A 19,119-nucleotide genomic window follows, 5' to 3' on the forward strand; every position below is an offset into this window, starting at 1 on the left:
GGTTGCTTGCCTCATTGAAGGCGCGTTCCTGGGCGTCCCCCCAAAACCAATCACACCCCTTTCTGAGTAGCATGTGGAGAGGCTCCAGCAACGTGCTTAAGTTCTGCATAAAGTTCCCAAAGTAATTGAGTAGCCCGAGAAAGGCGCGCAGTTCTGAGACATTCCGGGGCCTGGGTGCCAGGCGAATTGCTTCGGTTTTGGACTCTGTTGGGCGGATTCCATCAGCGGCAATCCTTCTGCCCAAAAATTCAACCTCGGGCGCGAGAAACAGGCACTTGGATTTCTTGACTCGTAGGCCTACCCGATCCAACCGCTTTAGTACTTCCTCCAAATTACGGAGATGGGAGCCGGTGTCCCTGCCCGTGATAAGTATTTCGTCTTGAAATACAACCGTCCCCGGGATGGACTTGAGCAGGCTCTCCATCTTGTACTGGAATATAGCAGCTGCCGATCTGATGCCGAATGGGCATGAAAAGGCCTCGATGTGTGTTGATGGTGGTGAGTAGCTTGGATTCCTTGGTCAATTCTTGCATCATATACGTCTAATTTTGAGAAAAGTTTACCTCCAGCCAATGTGGCAAATAAGTCCTCCGCTCTGGGCAGCGGGTATTGGTCCTGTAGGGAGACTCTGTTTATGGTAGATTTGTAGTCCCCACAGATTCATACGGATCCATCAGGCTTCATGACTGGGGCGATGGAACTTGCCCAGTCGCTAAATTCCACGAGTGATATAATGCCTTCCCGCAGAAGCCTGTGCAGTTCATGTTCAATCTTTTCCCTCATCACATAAGGCACAGCTCTGGCCTTGTGATGGACCAGTCTAGCATCCTGTGTGATGTAGATTTTGACTTTAGCCCCTTTGAAGGTGCCCACACCTGGCTGAAAGAGATGTTCAAATCAACTTAGAACTGTTGAGCAGGAGGTCCGTTCCTCTGACGACATGGCGTGAACATCATCCCATTTTCAGTTTAGTTTTGCCAGCCAGCTTCTCCCCAGCAGTGCTGGGAGATCTCCGGGGACAATCCACAGGGGAAGTCGGTTCACTGTCCCTTTGTGTGTGACTGAGAGCATGGCGCTGCCAAGGACTGGGACGATTTCTTTGGTATAGGTCCCCCTTAGTTTGGTGTCGACCCTTGTGAGCTTTGGTCTGTCTCTTTTGTGTGGCCACAGCTGTTCAAATTGTTGAGCGCTCATGAGAGATTGACTCGCTCCCGAATCCAGCTCCATGTTGACGGGTATCCCGTTGAGTAGGACCCTCATCATTATTGGAGGCGTCTTGTTGTAAGAGCAGTGGCCATTGATCATGTTGACCCGCTGTACCTCGGTGTCCCGGGTACTATCCCCACCGTCTTCTGGTCCGCTTTCCGACCCTTCTGATTCGTATACCAGCCGAGCTGCCATTTTTCTGCACATGCGGGCCAGATGCCCTGTATAGTCGCAGTTTCTGCAAACAGCATGCTGAAATCGACACCCCCTTGATGAGTGCCTTCCCCCACACCTCAGCACAGACCACTTCCATTGTTTCCAAAGGATGAGCTGCGTCTGGCTGATCTCTCTTGAACTTCTCTCAGTTTGTAGTTGATTGCTCGCATTGTAGGTTGATGAGATGTTAATGGCCATTCATGTGGCCCTTGATGGTGTCTGGCGCCACTGCCTGCTGTTGAGGGCCTGCTCTCCTGCCTTTGTCTGTGTGTGGGGGTAGCGGCTTGTTTCACGCTGTGAACCCCTTGTTCCGATGTTTCGTTAGTTGTCGGTACCCGCAGTGTAGATCAACCTCGTTTCTTCTTCTCCTGCCAAGAATGTCTGTGCAACCAGTGCTGCTGCTTCTAGGGTCAAGTTCTTGGTCTCTATGAGCTTTCGGAATATGCCTGCGTGGCCTATTCCCTCAATAAAAAAGTCTCAGTAATTTAAGGAGCTAGGAGCTAAATTAAAAAGTAGGACCTCAAAAGTAGTAATCTCGGGATTGCTACCAGTGCCACGTGCTAGTCAGAGTAGGAATTGCAGAATAGCGCAGATGAATACGTGGCTTGAGCAGTGGTGCAGCAGGGAGGGATTCAAATTCCTGGGGCATTGGAACCGGTTCTGGGGGAGGTGGGACCAGTACAAACCGGACGGTCTGCAACTGGGCTGGACCGGAACCAATGTCCTAGGGGGAGTGTTTGCTAGTGCTGTTGGGGATAAGTTAAACTAATATGGCAGGGGGATGGGAACCAATGCAGGGAGACAGAGGGAAACAAAAAGGAGGCAAAAGCAAAAGACAGAAAAGAGATGAGGAAAAGTGGAGGGCAGAGAAACCCAAGGCAAAGAACAAAAAGGGCCATTGTACAGCAAAATTCTAAATGGACAAAGGGTGTTAAAAAAACAAGCCTGAAGGCTTTGTGTCTTAATGCAAGGAGTATCCGCAATAAGGTGGATGAATTAACTGTGCAAATAGATGTTAACAAATATGATGTGATTGGGATTATGGAGACATGGCTCCAGCATGATCAGGGCTGGGAACTAAGCATCCAGGGGTATTCAACATTCAGGAAAGATAGAATAAAAGGAAAAGGAGGTGGGATAGCATTGCTGATTAAGGAGGAAATTAAGGCAATAGTTCAGAAGGACATTAGCTTGGATGATGTGGAATCTATATGGGTAGAGCTGCAGAACACCAAAGGGCAAAAAACGTTAGTGGGAGTTGTGTACAGACCTCCAAACAGTAGTAGTGATGTTGGGGAGGGCATCAAACATGAAATTAGGGGTGCGTGCAATAAAGGTGCAGCAGTTATAATGGGTGACTTTAATATGCACATAGATTGGGTTAACCAAACTGGAAGCAATACGGTGGAGGAGGATTTCCTGGAGTGCATAAGGGATGGTTTTTTAGACCAATATGTCGAGGAACCAACTAGGGGGGCGGCCATCTTAGACTGGGTGTTGTGTAATGAGAGAGGATTAATTAGCAATCTCGTTGTGCGAGGCCTCTTGGGGAAGAGTGACCATAATATGGTGGAATTCTGCATTAGGATGGAGAATGAAACAGTTAATTCAGAGACCATGGTCCAGAACTTAAAGAAGGGTAACTTTGAAGGTATGAGGCGTGAATTGGCTCGGATAGATTGGCAAATGATACTTAAGGGGTTGACTGTGGATGGGCAATGGCAGACATTTAGAGACCGCATGGATGAATTACAACAATTGTACATTCCTGTCTGGCATAAAAATAAAAAAGGGAAGGTGGCTCAACCGTGGCTATCAAGGGAAATCAGGGATAGTATTAAAGCCAAGGAAGTGGCATACAAATTGGCCAGAAATAGCAGCGAACCTGGGGACTGGGAGAAATTTAGAACTCAGCAGAGGAGGACAAAGGGTTTGATTAGGGCAGGGAAAATGGAGTACGAGAAGAAGCTTGCAGGGAACATTAAGACGGATTGCAAACGTTTCTATAGATATGTAAAGAGAAAAAGGTTAGTAAAGACAAACATAGGTCTCCTGCAGTCAGAATCAGGGGAAGTCATAACAGGGAACAAAGAAATGGCGGACCAATTGAACAAGTACTTTGGTTCGGTATTCACTAAGGAGGACACAAACAACCTTCCGGATATAAAAGGGTTCGGAGGGTCTGGTAAGGAGAAGGAACTGAGGGAAATCCTTATTAGTCGGGAAATTGTGTTGCCGAAATTGATGAGATTGAAGGCCGATAAATCCCCAGGGCCTGATGGACTGCATCCCAGAGTACTTAAGGAGGTGGCCTTGGAAATAGCGGATGCATTGACAGTCATTTTCCAACATTCCATTGACTCTGGATCAGTTCCTATGGAGTGGAGGGTAGCCAATGTAACCCCACTTTTTAAAAAAGGAGGGAGAGAGATAACCAGGAATTATAGACCGGTCAGCCTGACCTCAGTAGTGGGTAAAATGATGGAATCAATTATTAAGGATGTCATAGCAGTGCATTTGGAAAGAGGTGACATGATAGGTCCAAGTCAGCATGGATTTGTGAAAGGGAAATCATGCTTGACAAATCTTCTGGAATTTTTTGAGGATGTTTCCAGTAGAGTGGACAAGGGAGAACCAGTTGATGTGGTATATTTGGACTTTCAGAAGGCTTTCGACAAGGTCCCACACAAGAGATTAATGTGCAAAGTTAAAGCACATGGGATTGGGGGTAGTGTGCTGACATGGATTGAGAACTGGTTGCCAGATAGGAAGCAAAGAGTAGGAGTAAATGGGGACTTTTCAGAATGGCAAGCAGTGACAAGTGGGGTACCGCAAGGTTCTGTGCTGGGGCCCCAGCTGTTTACACTATACATTAATGATTTAGACGAGGGGATTAAATGTAGTATCTCCAAATTTGCGGATGACACTAAGTTGGGTGGCAGTGTGAGCTGCGAGGAGGATGCTATGAGGCTGCAGAGCGACTTGGATAGGTTAGGTGAGTGGGCAAATGCATGGCAGATGAAGTATAATGTGGATAAATGTGAGGTTATCCACTTTGGTGGTAAAAACAGAGAGACAGACTATTATCTGAATGGTGACAGATTAGGAAAAGGGGAGGTGCAAAGAGACCTGGGTGTCATGGTACATCAGTCATTGAAGGTTGGCATGCAGGTACAGCAGGCGGTTAAGAAAGCAAATGGCATGTTGGCCTTCATAGCGAGGGGATTTGAGTACAGGGGCAGGGAGGTGTTGCTACAATTGTACAGGGCCTTGGTGAGGCCACACCTGGAGTATTGTGTACAGTTTTGGTCTCCTAACCTGAAGAAGGACATTCTTGCTATTGAAAGAGTGCAGCGAAGGTTCACCAGACTGATTCCCGGGATGGCGGGACTGACCTATCATGAAAGACTGGATCAACTGGGCTTGTATTCACTGGAGTTGAGAAGAATGAGAGGGGACCTTATAGAAACGTTTAAAATTCTGACGGGGTTAGACAGGTTAGATGCAGGAAGAATGTTCCCAATGTTGGGGAAGTCCAGAACCAGGGGACACAGTCTAAGGATAAGGGGTAAGCCATTTAGGACCGAGATGAGGAGGAATTTCTTCACCCAGAGAGTGGTGAACCTGTGGAATTCTCTACCACAGAAAGTTGTCGAGGCCAATTCACTAAATATATTCAAAAAGGAGTTAGATGAAGTCCTTACTACTAGGGGGATCAAGGGGTATGGTGAGAAAGCAGGAATGGGGTACTGAAGTTGCATGTTCAGCCATGAACTCATGGAATGGCGGTGCAGGCTAGAAGGGCCGAATGGCCTACTCCTGCACCTATTTTCTATGTTTCTATGTTTCTCCTTATTTCATCGGTGAACTCACAAAAGCTAGCCAACCTCCGAAGTTCCGCCACAAAATCGGATATGCTCTGGCCCACACAGCGTCTGCAGTTGTAGAACCTGTGTCTGGCCATGTGTAGGCTGCTCGCTGGCTTCAGGTGGTCTCTTACCAGTGTGCTCAACTCTTCAAATGACTTGCTTGCTGGTTTCTCGGGTGCCAGCAGGTCCTTCATTAAGGCGTATGTTTTCGAGCCACAGCTGGTCAAGAGATGGACTCTTCTCTTGTCTGCCTTATCGTCGCCTAACCAGTCTTTGGTTACGAAGCTTTGCTGGAGCCTTTCTATAAAGTCCTCCTAATTATCTCCAGCAGTTTATTTTTCCTCTGAGCCGTTGGTCGCCATTCTGTGGATTCTGTGATCCCGTAACTCGTCGCCACTGTAAAGTCCTGTCCCTGCAGTACAGATTCATACGAGGCACATACTGAAGTCAAGGTCACTCAGGACCTGCACCTTTATTACACAGCTCTCGAATGCCACACTTGCCTGAGACCTGTCCTTATATACCTGTCTGGGACAGGTATCCAGTGTCTCCTGCAAGTGCACCCCTAGTAGTAAGGTAAGCTAGTGGTTACAGGTCATCTCTAGTTACAGTCATGTATAGCATAGTAAGATAGTTATGTACAGTAGTGTGAGATACATGACACACTTGGTCTACCTGCTTGCAATGTGTAAGTGTGACAGCTCCATTCAAGGCAATAATATCCACCCTCTTCTCTACCATGGAGTCTCATGGCAGCTCTCGTGTGATACTCGACCAGCCCCAGGCTATTCCAATGTTGAAAAAGCACATGACTGAATCTGTAGACAGGTACAAAGAACTTATGACTTGAGATTCCAATTTTCTAGCAGTGAATATATAATTGACATATAATCCAGTGTGCAGCCTGCTATTGTTTGATCAACAGTGAAGGACTGTTGTAAATATTGTTTGCCTAAGTGACAATTATTGGAAAATTACTATGCTGTGTGCAGTGAGACATGTGGGTAGATAGAGAGAAACAATTTCCTGTGGTGGGTGAGTGCAGATCAGGTCTAATTGTAAAATTAGAGCCAGGCTGTTTAGGGGTGATGTCAGGAAGCACTTTTTCACACAAAGGGTGCTGGAAATCTGGAACTCTCTCCCGTCCCCCAATAAAAAGCTATTGAGGCTAGGGCAATTGAAAATGTCATAACTAAGATCGATAGATTTTTGCTCAGTAAGTATTAAGGGTTATGGAACAAGGCAGGCAGATGGATTTAAGATACAGATCGGGCATGATCTAATTGAATAGCAGAACCAGTTTGAGGGGATGAATGGCCTACTCCCGTTCCTATGTTCCAACATTACACTGACAGACTTACAGTGAACTTGCATTCCAGTTACCAGTCTGGGTGTGATCATTTATTCTGGCTTAAACTCAATTCCTCGGTGTGGCAGAGCTCTGTGCATGGATGGTTCCACCTCTTCCAGTAGTTAAAACTTAAATGGCGAGTGTGAATGGAAATGTCAGCAAGTGCCAAGATTTTTAAATGAGGCTTGACATTGCATTTGAATTGTATTCCACAGTGCAGCAAAGCTAGTTACAACCACCTCTCCCAGAGGGAAGTCTCACTGCTCCATTTCAGAATCTAGTTGAATCTTAACTCTAAAGATGCTGTAACTTGAACACAGCTATGAAGTGGAAACTGCTTGACAGTGACATTAAATTTACAGAGCAAGTGCACCCTTAGCGATGGGCTCACATAACAGCAGTACAAGTATCAAATATTCCTTCGTCAAGCTTTTCTATCCAGTGTCAGCTGTGGCTCAGTGGGTAGTACTCTTCTTTCTGAGTCAGAAGGTTGTGGGTTCAAGTCCCACTCCAGGAACTTGAGTACATAAATCTAGGCTGACACTCCAGTGCAGTGCTGCACAATCAGAGGTGCTGTCTTTCAGAAGAGACATTAAACCGAGGTCCCATCTGCTCTCGCAGGTGGATCTAAAAGATCCCATGGCACTATCTTGAAGAAGAGCAGGGGAGTTATCCCTGGGGTCTGGGCCAATCCCTCAATCAACATAAAACAGATTATCTGGTCATTATCACATTGCTGTTTGTGGGAGTTTGCTGTGTGTAAATTGGCTGCTGCGATTTCCTACATTATAACAGTGACTGCACCCAAGAAGTACTTCACTGACTGTAAAGTGCTTTGAGATGTGTGGTGGCTGTGAAAGGCTATATAAATGCAATTCGTCCTTCTTTCTTTCTGTTCTGGCTTCGTGTATTCCTGAACATATGGTTGGGAAAACAAGGGCAGAGCAGCCTTGCCTTTTTAGAAAATATTTTCTTTATTGAAGAATTCTTTGTGGGGGATCTGGATGTAAAACCCCCTTCTAGTTGGGCTTTACATGGTACTGCAATTGAGTTGTCAGATCAACCAGATATAGTTGTGCAGTAACCGTGCAATCCTTCCAAACCGTTACAATAGGTCACAAGAAGGATGTTGTTTGACCTGTGCGATACCAAGCTTTTTTTGGGAAGGGAGGCCACACTTCATGTATTGCATTTCCCCTCCAGAAAATATAAACAATAACCTCAGCGGAACACTGGCAAGACTGAATCAATCCGCTTTGACCCCCGACACAAATTCTGTCCCCTTGACACTGACTCAATTCCCCCTCCCTGGTGACTGCTTCAGGCTGAGCCAGACTGTTGACAACCTCAGCTTTCTGGTCAACTCCGAGCCGAGTTCCTTCCCCATATCCTCTCCATCACACAGCCCGCCAACTTCCACCTTCAAAGCATTGCCTGCGTCTGCCCCGACAATACCTTTTCCCATCTGCTGCGGAAACCCTCAGTCATGCCTTTGTCACCTCAAGTATTCCAATGTTTGCTTGGCCAGCCTTCCACACTTCACTCTGAAAACATCAGCTCTTCCAAAACTCTCCCACCCATCTTCTCCTCCACACCATTCCGTTCTGTGACCTACAATGGTTCCTGTTTCCCCAAGGTCTCAAATTTAAAATTCTCGTCCTTATGTTTAAATCCGTCCGTGACTTTGCCCCCGTCTGTCTCTAATCTTTTCCAGAGCTGCTGATACCAAACACTCCATTCCTCTAACTCACGTTTCTTATACATCTCCTCAAGCCTTTTCTCCACTAATGATACCCATGTCTTCGGTCACTTTGGTCCCACACAGGGAATTCCCTATCTATAGATATGTGAAGGGAAAAAGATTAGTGAAGACAAACGTAGGTCCCTTGCAGCCAGAATCAGGTGAATTTATAATGGGGAACAAAGAAATGGCAGACTAGTTGAACAAATACTTTGGTTCTGTCTTCACGAAGGAAGACACAAATAACCTTCCGGAAATACTAGGGGACCGAGGGTCTAGTGAGAAGGAGGAACTGAAGGAAATCCTGATTAGTCGGGAAATTGTGTTAGGGAAATTGATGGGATTGAAGGCCGATAAATCCCCAGCGACTGATAGACTGCATCCCAGAATACTTAAGGAAGTGGCCCTAGAAATAGTGGATGCATTGGTGATCATTTTCCAACAGTCTATCAACTCTGGATCAGTTCCTATGGACGGAGGATAGCTAATGTAACATCACTTTTTTAAAAAGGAGGGAGAGAGAAAACGGGTAATCAGTAGTGGGGAAAATGTTGGAATCAATTATTACAGATGAAATAGCAGCGCATTTGGAAAGCAGTGACAGGATCGGTCCAAGTCAACATGGATTTATGAAAGGGAAATCATGCTTGACAAATCTTCTAGAATTTTTTAAGGATACTAGTAGAGTGGACAAGGGAGAACCAGTCGATGTGGTGTATTTGGACTTTCAAAAGGCTTTTGACAAGGTCTCACACAAGAGATTGGTGTGCAAAATTAAAGCACATGGTATTGGGGTAATGTACTCACGTGGATAGAGAACTGGTTGGCAGATAGGAAGCAGAGAGTCGGGATAAATGAGTCCTTTTCAGAATGGCAGGCAGTGACTAGTGGGATGCCGTAGGGCTCAGTGCTGGGACCCCAGCTATTTACAATATTCATCAATGATTTAGATGGAGGAATTGAGTGTAATATCTCCAAGTTAGCAGATGACATTAAGCTGGGTGGTGGTATGAGCTGTGAGGAGGATGCTAAGAGGCTGCAGGGTGACTTGGACAGGTTAGGTGAGTGGGCAAATGCATGGCAGATGCAGTATAATGTGGATAAATATGAGGTTATCCACTTTGGTGGCAAAAACACGAAGGCAGAATATTATCTGAATGGGAGATTAGGAAAAGGGGAGGTGCAAAGAGACCTGGGTGTCATGGTACATCAGACATTGAAAGTTGGCATACACGTACAGCAGGCGGTGAAGAAGGCCTTCATAGCTTGGGGATTTGAGTATAGGAGCAGGGAGGTCTTACTGCAGTTGTGCAGGGTCTTAGGTGAGACCTCACCTGGAATATTGTATTCAGTTTTGGTCTCCTAATCTGAGGAAGGATGTTCTTGCTATTGAGGGAGTGCAGCCAAGGTTCACCAGACTGATTCCCGGGATGGCAGGACTGACCTATGAAGAGAGACTGGATCAACTGGGCCTATTCACTGGAGTTTAGAAGGATGAGAGGGGATCTCATAGAAACATAAAATTCTGACAGGGCTGGACAGGTTAGATGCAGAAAGAATGTTCCCAATGTTGGAAATCCAGAACCAGGGAACATAGTCTAAGGATAAGGGGTAAGCCATTTAGGACTGAGATGAGGAGAAACTTCTTCACTCAGAGAGTTGTTAACCTGTGGAATTCCCTACTGCAGATAGTTGTTGATGCCAGTTCATTGGATATATTCAAGAGTTAGATATGGCCATTATGGCTAAAGGGATCAAGGGGTATGGAGAGAAAGCAGAAAAGGGGTACTGAGGTGAATGATTAGCCAACATCTTATTGAATGGTGGTGCAGGCGCAAAGGGGCGAATGGCCTACTCCTGCACCTATTTCTTATGTTTCCATGAACCCCTCAGTCTCTCCATCACCCTCTCCTCCTTTTAAGACTCTCCTTAAAACCCAACTCTTTGGCCAAGTTTTCCGTTAACCCGACTAATAGTGTCTTCTTTGGCTTGGCATACATTTTTCCTCGCGAGCCAATCCTAACCTTTGATTCATCTGTGGTCTTTCTTGCTTCATCCAGTGCATTCTGCATAATTCAATTACTATTTTACTGTCATTTGGATCGGGGCTGTTTTAAGAAATGTACCACAGTGATTGGTCTGTCCGCAAGCTATTTTCAAGCACCAGAAGTTGCTAAGCGAAAGCTTGTATAGGAAAATAAGTACTAGGGCGAATTATTCTATCTAAATGAGGCTGTCAATTACTGCATGGAAGTGCAATAGGATTTCATTTCCTTTTTGCTAATAAGTTAAAAGAACCAGGAAAGCACGGACTTACTTAACATTCGACACCCAGTAAGTTGTAAATGGAGATGCAGAAGTACATGTAACTCTGGGCCACAAAAAAAAAGCAAACAACTCCCGGCTTGGTATTGAGTACCACTACTTTGTAGTGTGCAGTTTAATTTTAAAATTGCATTGTTCATGGTGGTACATGTTCAATTTCACAGGTGCTCTCTTGACTGCAGTTATGTCGCTAGCTACGCAAGCTGGGCAGATTGAGGAAGCTAGTGCCCTTTTGTATTCTGGCACAGTTCGTGGGCACTATGTCGTGTTCCTCCTCTTACTACAGTGAGAACCACAAGGTTAATTTTAGCTTTTAATCTCACCTTAAAATGTTACAAAATGTTTAAGCAGCTGTAAAAGCCCAATTTCTTCAGTTAAGCACAATTTTCATGTCATGTTCTAAACTGCATGTGAGCCTATTCAGATGGGAGAGTTGAACTGAAATGCAAAATACTCGAGCTGATAATTATACACTGCTTAACATTTAAAAGTATTGGAGGAAACTGTTAATTTGAATCCATAATGTAACTGAATCCCTTGCTCTCTATTTGACTAACAGCAGCTTTGCTTATTTGTATCCTGGCCATTAGGGAGTAAAAGAACAATACCACTCCTAAAGGTTTGGAGGTTTTTTTTTTAAATCACTGGTTGTGTTGTGCTACTAGTTGGGTTTTAGCAGGTTTCAATTGGTTATCCAATCAACCCAACAAAATTAGCACTCATGGGATTGGGGGGTAATATATTGGCATGGATTGAGGATTGGTTAATGGGCAGAAAGCAGTAGGAATTATCAGGACCTTTTCGGGTTGGCAGGCTGTAACTGGAGGGGTACCGCAAGGATCAGTGCTTGGGCCTCAGCTATTTACAATCTATATTAATGACTTAGATGAAGGGACTGAGTGTAATGTATCCAAGTTTGCTGATGATACAAAGTTCGGTGGGAAAGTAAGTTGTGAGGAAAATGTAGAGAGGCTGTAGAGAGATATAGACAGGTTGACTGAGTGGGCAAGAACATGGCAAATGGAATACAATGTAGGGAAGCGTGAAGCTATCCACTTTGGTTGGAAAAACAATAAAGCAGAATATTTTCTGAATGGCGAGACTGGGAAATGTTTGCATTCAGAGGGACCTGTGTGACCTTGTACACGGATCACAAAGTTAATATGCAACAAGCAATTAGGAAACCGCATTCTTACGAGATCTGGAACCAAAAGCCTTCACAACAATGGCTGGCTGAGTTTTAAGTTAGGATTGACCAGTATTTTTAACTTTTTTTTTTCCATTTTAATATTGTCATTCTGTAAATTCTCCAACTACTCTTATTCCTAAATGTCCAGCGCAAGCTCAATTAATTAATTTTTCAAAAACTCTTCAGCTAAGTTACACAAGTCTAATGGTGCAAATTTCTGTCTTCCATCACGCAGGATTGGATTTGGCTGTAATGGCCCCACAAACTGAGAATCTGCAGCACAAAAACAGGGCATTCGGCTTATCTGGCCTATGCTGGCATTTATGCTCCACATGAGCCTTTTCCCACTTTACTTCATCTAACCTGGTCAGCATATCCTATTCCTTTCTCATGTGCTCACCTAGCTGGGGGGCGGGGGCGGGGGAATTGCGATGGCGGCTTCCTTCGTGACAACTCCTCCGACCCGAAATGTATTTATGAAAATACCTGGTGGTCCCAGAAGAACGAAGGATTCCAGTCGGAGGCCTAGTTTCGCAGTCCAGCGTAGGGGAACATGTCCTCCAGGTATGTATTCATATCCAGGGATCATATGGGCCTGGACCACCAATGAACATCTAGTATTCTTATTGATAGTAATGGGAGCCAATACAAACGGAGCTCCCATTATCATCAATGAGAATACCTCCCTAAAACACAGAAAAACAAATAAATAAACACCTAATTTAAAATTAAATAATTAAATGATTTAAGAAAAACATTTTTTTTTTTTTAAATGTCTTTTAATAGAGTTAAATTCTTTTTAATGTGTTTTAATAGGGTTAAAAATAAACTTACCTTAATGGACAGGGCTTTTAAATATAAAAATGAGTGATTACATTTAATTTTTCTATGTTTTAAAACTCTTACGCTGGTAAAAGTAAGCTATATGCCTGCTTTTACCAGGCGTAAGAGTTTGAAGGACATTAGTTGGGCAAATGTACTTCCTGCAGGGATGTGGCGTGTGCCTCGATATCCTTTTTATAATATGGAGACCAGAACTGTGCACAGTACTCATGGTCTAACCATGGTTCGATACAAGTTTAACAACTTCTGCTTTTTAATTCTATCCACCTAGAAATAAACCCCAGTGCTAGTTTGTTGTTTATGGCCATATTAACCTGCTTCACTATTTTGAGATTTGTGACCCCTCAATCACTTTGCTCCATGATCCCACTGAGACTCCATTATACAAGGAGTATGTGGCCTCATTCTTCCTGCAGAAATGCACCACTTCACACTTATCTATATTGAAATTAATTTGCCAATTACACACCCATTGTATAAGTTTATTAATGTCTTGTATTTTGTCACATTCTTCCTCAGTATTAATTGTACCCACCACCCCAAACTTGGTGTCAACCGCAAATTTTTAAATTGCACTTCTGATTAGAGTCCAAATTGTTAATGTAAATGATGAACAATGGTCCCAGCACCAGTCCCCATGGAACACCACTTCTCACCTTTTGCCAGGCTCAGGAGCTACCCTTAACTCCTACGGTTTTGTAGCCAGCTTGCTATCCATTCTGCTATATGTCCCCTGATGCCACCTTAGTCACGAGTCTACCATTGACAATCACACATGAACAATGGACACCTGAGCAAGGATGCGGAGCTGCCTGGAGAACCATTCCCCAGCAACTAGTCAATGTCTTCACCAAGAGGGAGCAGGAAGATTGGCCCCCCCAAAAATTACTCTTTCAAATTAACCAGACTGCTCACTCAAACCTAGGCCCCAGCCTTGCAAATACTCAAAATGGAAAGAGACCCACTTGAGGAACCCAGTCAGGTTCTAAACAAGAGGCTGCAAGGTGTAGGCCTGACGAGAAGCTAAGATGCAGGAGGCAGATTTTTGTAGTTAGAAGTTATCCAGAAAAGAAAAGGCATGCCAAAAACAAGTCAGTCAGCCCACAAAACAGGACAGGGGACGTGGCTTAGCTCTTCAAACATGGAGAGAAGTGAGAATGAGTGAAGTAAGGGGTATGGAGAGAAAGCAGGAATGATCAACCATGATCTTATTGAATGGTGGTGCAGGCTCAAAGGGACGAATGGCCTACTCCTGCACCTATTTTCTATGTTTCTATGCAAGTGTGATTTTCTTAAATTGCTTTACTGTGCAGCAAGTTAAACGATTTGCATCAGGCTTCGTCTTACTTTGTCTTCCTACTGAAAGAATGGAGAAGTACACGTGAAAGGCACAATATCCAGTTCACATCACAACCGGGTCCTTGGGCTTGGGCATCATCTAATTAAATGCTACGCAACAACTTGCATTTATATAGCACCTTTAATGTAGAACATCCCAAGTCGCTTCATAGGACAAAAACTGACACCAAGTTAAAGGAGGAGATATTAGAACGGGAGACCAAAAGCTTGGTCAAAGAGGTAGGTTTTAAGCAGTGTCTTAAGGTGAGGGAGTGATTTGGAGAGGCTGAGGATGATATAAAGGAATCAAAGGCAAGAAGATTACAACATAACTGACTTTCAAGGACACAAAAATAAGAGATCACAAGAAATATTCATCCGAATAAGATTCTTGTTTTCCTTTTGCCCAGTGAGGAGTATCAGTGGTTTCCCAGATCTGACACCAGTCTTATCGTAGGTTTTGGCTGCATTTTAAAATTAGATTCTGTTCCAATAGTGAGATGTTTGCCACAATGGCCTTTGTATGGCATGACCACAATTTGTAGTATAGACCCTCTCCCACCAAAGAACTGGTCACAAACTCTCCTCCAAAGTGGGGGGGAAAACAGACCCAGCAATTTTGCTTCTGGAATGTGGCCTCAACAATGCACTGACCCCACTGTGCTATCCAGCCTTTTCCCCATAGATTAAAAGATATGTTCAACTGCTTTTAAAAGGAGTTACATGCATCTCAAATTGTATGGGATGGGACCAGAAGAGAAAAAACTTAACAGACACTTGTCAAGAAGATGCAAGTTTATGGTCTGCTTTGCAACAAGCAGCAACTTACATTTATATAATGCAATTAATGTAGAAAAACAACCCGAGGCACAAGGAAAAGCCCAGAACTCAGCTGTGTATTCCAACTTTGGAAATCCTCTCAGGCAAGGTATTTCCAAACACCGAGCACGCACGTACATACATGTAGGCCAAGGTTCTGGATGCACTGTTACTTACACAATCTTTACAATGCAACACAGAGCAGAAGATTGACTTGTCTTCATTGGAGAAAATAAAAACTGCACACAATGTTTGAGAAATGGTGCTAGTAATTTAATGATGAGCTTAAGAGATCTGCCACGACGAATCGAAGTTTTAAAAACTGCTAGCAAACAGCACAGACATACAGCAACGACCAACGCTATGGGATGGCCACTCGTGTTGGGATGTTTGCAGCAGGTCAGAGTTTTACCATTCTGTACACATCAATGCAACCACTCATTTACTTCCTGCTCTTCGCAAAGTCCTCTCCTTTCTTTATAGAAGCCTTGAGTTCAACCATCGCTTCAGCTACAAGCTTCTCTTCAAAAGCAGATATTTTGCCCAGACCAAGGTTCTTCTCAATGCCATTTTTCTAGAAAATAAAAAGGGCAGTTTTTTTTTTTTTTTTTTAAATGAAATACACCAAAATTAGAAAACTAATTTTAAAAACAGCAGACAGCTTAGAGGGACGTGATGCATTTTAGCCGACAAGAATAATAGAGTGAGAAATCTTACAAATGAAGCGATACACACAGTTACACTAAGGGAAGTCTCGGGTTCATTTCCTGGTCTGTGATCTCAGCCAAGGCAGCAGCTGGATGCTATACAGTTGGTCATCATCATCCCTGGGGAAGAGGGAATGGAGGCGAAGGAAAATGTGATACCTTTCACAGTTCCCATTACTAGCCTGGAGCCTGGTCTCTGCTGGAAAGTATGTGTACACAAGGTATGGGGGTGGGTGGGGATGGGACATGGTTGTGACGGTGGAAATATCACCTTTGCTCCTCCCAGCTGCAGTTTGAAATACACAAACAGCAAGTAGGCCTCACATTTCAATTTTAAAAAGACAACAATTCTAGCACAATAGGACAGATCAGATTTTAAGAACATGGCTGTTTTAAGATGCTGACCATTTGCAGTTTTTAGTGGGGCAGGAAAAAAAAAGGTTTCTGCTGATCATTATTGAACAGCTGAACAATCTGCCCAGCGCACAAACTCACCCCGAGAAGCAGCGGTGTAGAGAAATACGGCGACTCAGTTTCTTCAGACCTGACAAACGCACATTCCACCACTCCTTCTTTACCATTCATGGCATCCAAGAGCGAGAAAACAAACCGGGCACCGGCATAAGCCATGGACAGGGTGGCAGAACCTAAACATTGGACAGAAGAGTCAAGAATCGTCCTTAAAATCCACAATGCACACCACCACATCAACGCTTACTGGTTAAGAACCAGAAAAACAATCCCACCCCCCGTTAAAGATGGAACACATAGCAGTGAAAAAGCACTGTGTGCACACACAGCAACGGCACTTGTAAATCAAAGGGCCAAACCAGAAATACTGCAATTCCACATGCTAAAGGAAATCTGTTCAAGCCTCTCGCGCAAACATGCTTCAGTTTGTCACTTGAAGGACAATATGTTGGGCAGATTCTGTACATCTCCAGTTCCCCAGTACTATTCAGTATGTTGCCATTTGACCTGTGCTTCACACACTTTCAGCCACCATCAAGCCGAGTTGTTTGGGCTCCAGCTGAAGCGCGGAGCTCAGTATTACTGCTGACACATCAGACAGCAATTAGTTCGTGTGATACATGCTGCGTCAAACCCCACTGCCCTCGAGCATCAATCTGAATTTATTATAGCGCCTGCATATAGAAAAATGTCCCAAGGCACTTCACAGGTGTAAAGGATGCTGAGAGAATATATTAAGAGGATAACTAGAAGTTTGGTCGAATGGTGTTTAAGCAGGCTCTCAAAGGAGGCAGGGAGAAGGGATATGGGAGCAAATGATGGGGGTGGGACATTCAAGCTCTTGATAGGAAAGATAAGTTGCAGATAGTGCTATTCTTTGCAAGGACAGAGGAGTAGAGGGGATGAAAGGCACGGTGACAGTACCCAAGAAATGGGAACCATTTACAATGCAGGCCAGGAAGGCAAGTAGGGGTACTTAGTTTAGTGGGAATGAGTTGAGAAAGCAGGAGGTGGGCCTCCTGGATGAGAGGCATGAGTGGAGATGGCAGAGAAACGAGAGGGGGATCTGGGTTCCAGCTACAGAAAGGCAAAGACTTGCATTTATATAGTGCCTTTCACGACCACGGACGTGTCTCAGCCACAAGCAGCAATGTGATAATGACCAGATAATTTGTTTTTGTTCTATTGATTGCGGGAAAAATATTGGCCAGGACACCAGGGATAACTCCCCTGCTCTTTTTTGAAATAGTGCCATGGGAACTTTTACATCTACCCGAGAGCAAACAGGGCCTCGGTTTAACGTCTCATCCAAAAGACGGCACCTCCGACAGTGCAGCGCTCCCTCAGCACTGCACTGGAGTGTCAGCAGAGGGGGTAGAGGGTGAAAGTAGCTGAGGCAACTCAACAGATGGTCTCAGACTTGCTGACAAATAAGTTCCTGAGCTCTTCACACTTGTTGGAGATCAGGGGAGAGTAGTTTAAGGAGATGGTTGGTGGTGAAGAAAAGAAACCAGATGCTTTTTTTGTTCTCCAGGATTATCTTGGGATGAATTGGGAAATCACAAACCAACTCCCACAATGGAGAGGCTGGCTAACAGGACTGATATTGGGGCTTTGACTATAAATGGCTTCAAATTATGAACAGACCTGCTCCGGCCTTGGCTTTGACCACCTCTGTACCAGCCTCCTGGATCCTGCCGGTCAGGGCCTCAAGCTTATCCTGGGGGAATTCCACTTTAGGATTGCACTGGAATCAAAACAGAATGGAAGTCAGCACTACTCACTGTCTGCTTGGATAAAGCCAATTCTTTAATAACATACAATTAAAATACAGGTACAACGTCAGAATTATCCGAAAACTGGATATTTTTGAGGCAGCCAAGGACGGGGAAACAGGTTTAAAAAATGCAGCGCCGGGAGGCCACAGGCAGCGACGAGAATCAGTGAGCAGAGGAACAGCATGTGGGAAGGAGCGTCGACAGTGAGGTCCGAAATCTAGCAAAACTCAAAAACCGGCATAGATTCCGACCCGAGGATTCTGGATTTCAGATTGATTTTTCTCGTCCAAAATCTGGCAAAACCCAAAATCCGGCACAGATTCGGTCCCGAGGATTCTAGATTTCAGACGTCGTACTTGTACATGAGCGAGCTTGTCGATCTGGTAGAAATTAAATTCATCAAACCGATTAAATATATTTATTTAAATTCAAAAACAGCAAAACCTGTGTGTTTGCCTTCAGGGGTCAGAGATAGATTTCCTTGGTCCATTCTGCATTTTCTAGTGACCACTGCTGAGTGACTCTAGCTTTAAATCATCTGAGCACAAAGGGTCAATAAGCTCAATACTACTGCCCACCAGAATATGCACAACTTTTGCAGAACTTCAGATCAGTAGCAGTGATGAGCTACAGGAGAAGAAGGGGGACAAAAAAAAAAAATCAGGGTCTTGGGTAAAGTGTTTCTCCCTCTCTCTGTCCCGGTCTGCTAGAGGTTGATCGGTATTGGTTTAAATGCAAGCGAAAAGGCTGATGGGATGTTGGACTCCATCATGAATAGAACATGAAAGACCTTATTTGGATATCATTGAATTTGGGCATCTTTTTAGAATCATACAACATGGTAGGCGGCCATTCAGTCCGTCAAGCCCACTCTCCTGCCCTTTCCCCGTAGCCCTGCAATTTTTTTTCCTTCAGATACTTAGCCAACTCCCTTTTGAAAGATAAAATTGAGTCTACCTCCACCACCCTTTCAGGCAATGCACTCCAAATTCTAACCACGCGCTGCGTAAAAAAAGTTCTCTTACATCACCTTTGACTCTTCTACCAATCATCTTAAATCTGTGTTCTCTGGTTCTTGACCCTTCTGCCAATGGGAACAGTTTCTCTATCTAATTTCCACACTTCTGTACTCTATACCTCTATTTATGAAGCCGAGGATTGCTAAGCCTTTTTAACTGCTTTCTCAATCTGCCCTGCCACCATCAACAATTTATACTCACATACCCCTAGGTCTCTCTGTTCGTGCACCCACTTTAGAATTGTACC

At 44.4% G+C, this 19,119-nt stretch overlaps 2 protein-coding genes across 4 annotated transcripts in view; both read right to left on the bottom strand.

Annotated features, from left to right (window-relative positions):
• LOC139226524 (uncharacterized) overlaps positions 1 to 12,588 on the bottom strand; it is a 35,916-nt gene extending 23,328 nt beyond the window's left edge. For 2 of the 3 annotated variants that reach the window (XM_070857358.1, XM_070857356.1), the window contains exon 1: positions 5,967 to 6,041. In XM_070857358.1, coding sequence (XP_070713459.1) covers positions 5,967 to 5,998 — 32 coding nt within the window. In that variant the 5' untranslated portion in view covers positions 5,999 to 6,041. Of the gene's footprint in view, positions 1 to 5,966; positions 6,042 to 12,383 lie in introns of those variants that run through there. The other variant, XM_070857357.1, reaches the window with a different exon arrangement.
• A 2,560-nt stretch (positions 12,589 to 15,148) lies between these two features.
• mdh2 (malate dehydrogenase 2, NAD (mitochondrial)) overlaps positions 15,149 to 19,119 on the bottom strand; it is a 40,171-nt gene continuing 36,200 nt past the window's right edge. The window contains exons 7-9 of the mRNA XM_070857359.1: positions 17,723 to 17,822; positions 16,100 to 16,251; positions 15,149 to 15,471 (exon numbers count right to left, since the gene is read on the bottom strand). Coding sequence (XP_070713460.1) covers positions 15,340 to 15,471; positions 16,100 to 16,251; positions 17,723 to 17,822 — 384 coding nt within the window. The 3' untranslated portion in view covers positions 15,149 to 15,339. The remainder of the gene's footprint in view (positions 15,472 to 16,099; positions 16,252 to 17,722; positions 17,823 to 19,119) is intronic.

The sequence above is a fragment of the Pristiophorus japonicus genome, chromosome 16 (genome assembly GCF_044704955.1).
Source record: "Pristiophorus japonicus isolate sPriJap1 chromosome 16, sPriJap1.hap1, whole genome shotgun sequence".
In the NCBI taxonomy this organism is placed as follows: domain Eukaryota; kingdom Metazoa; phylum Chordata; class Chondrichthyes; family Pristiophoridae; genus Pristiophorus; species Pristiophorus japonicus.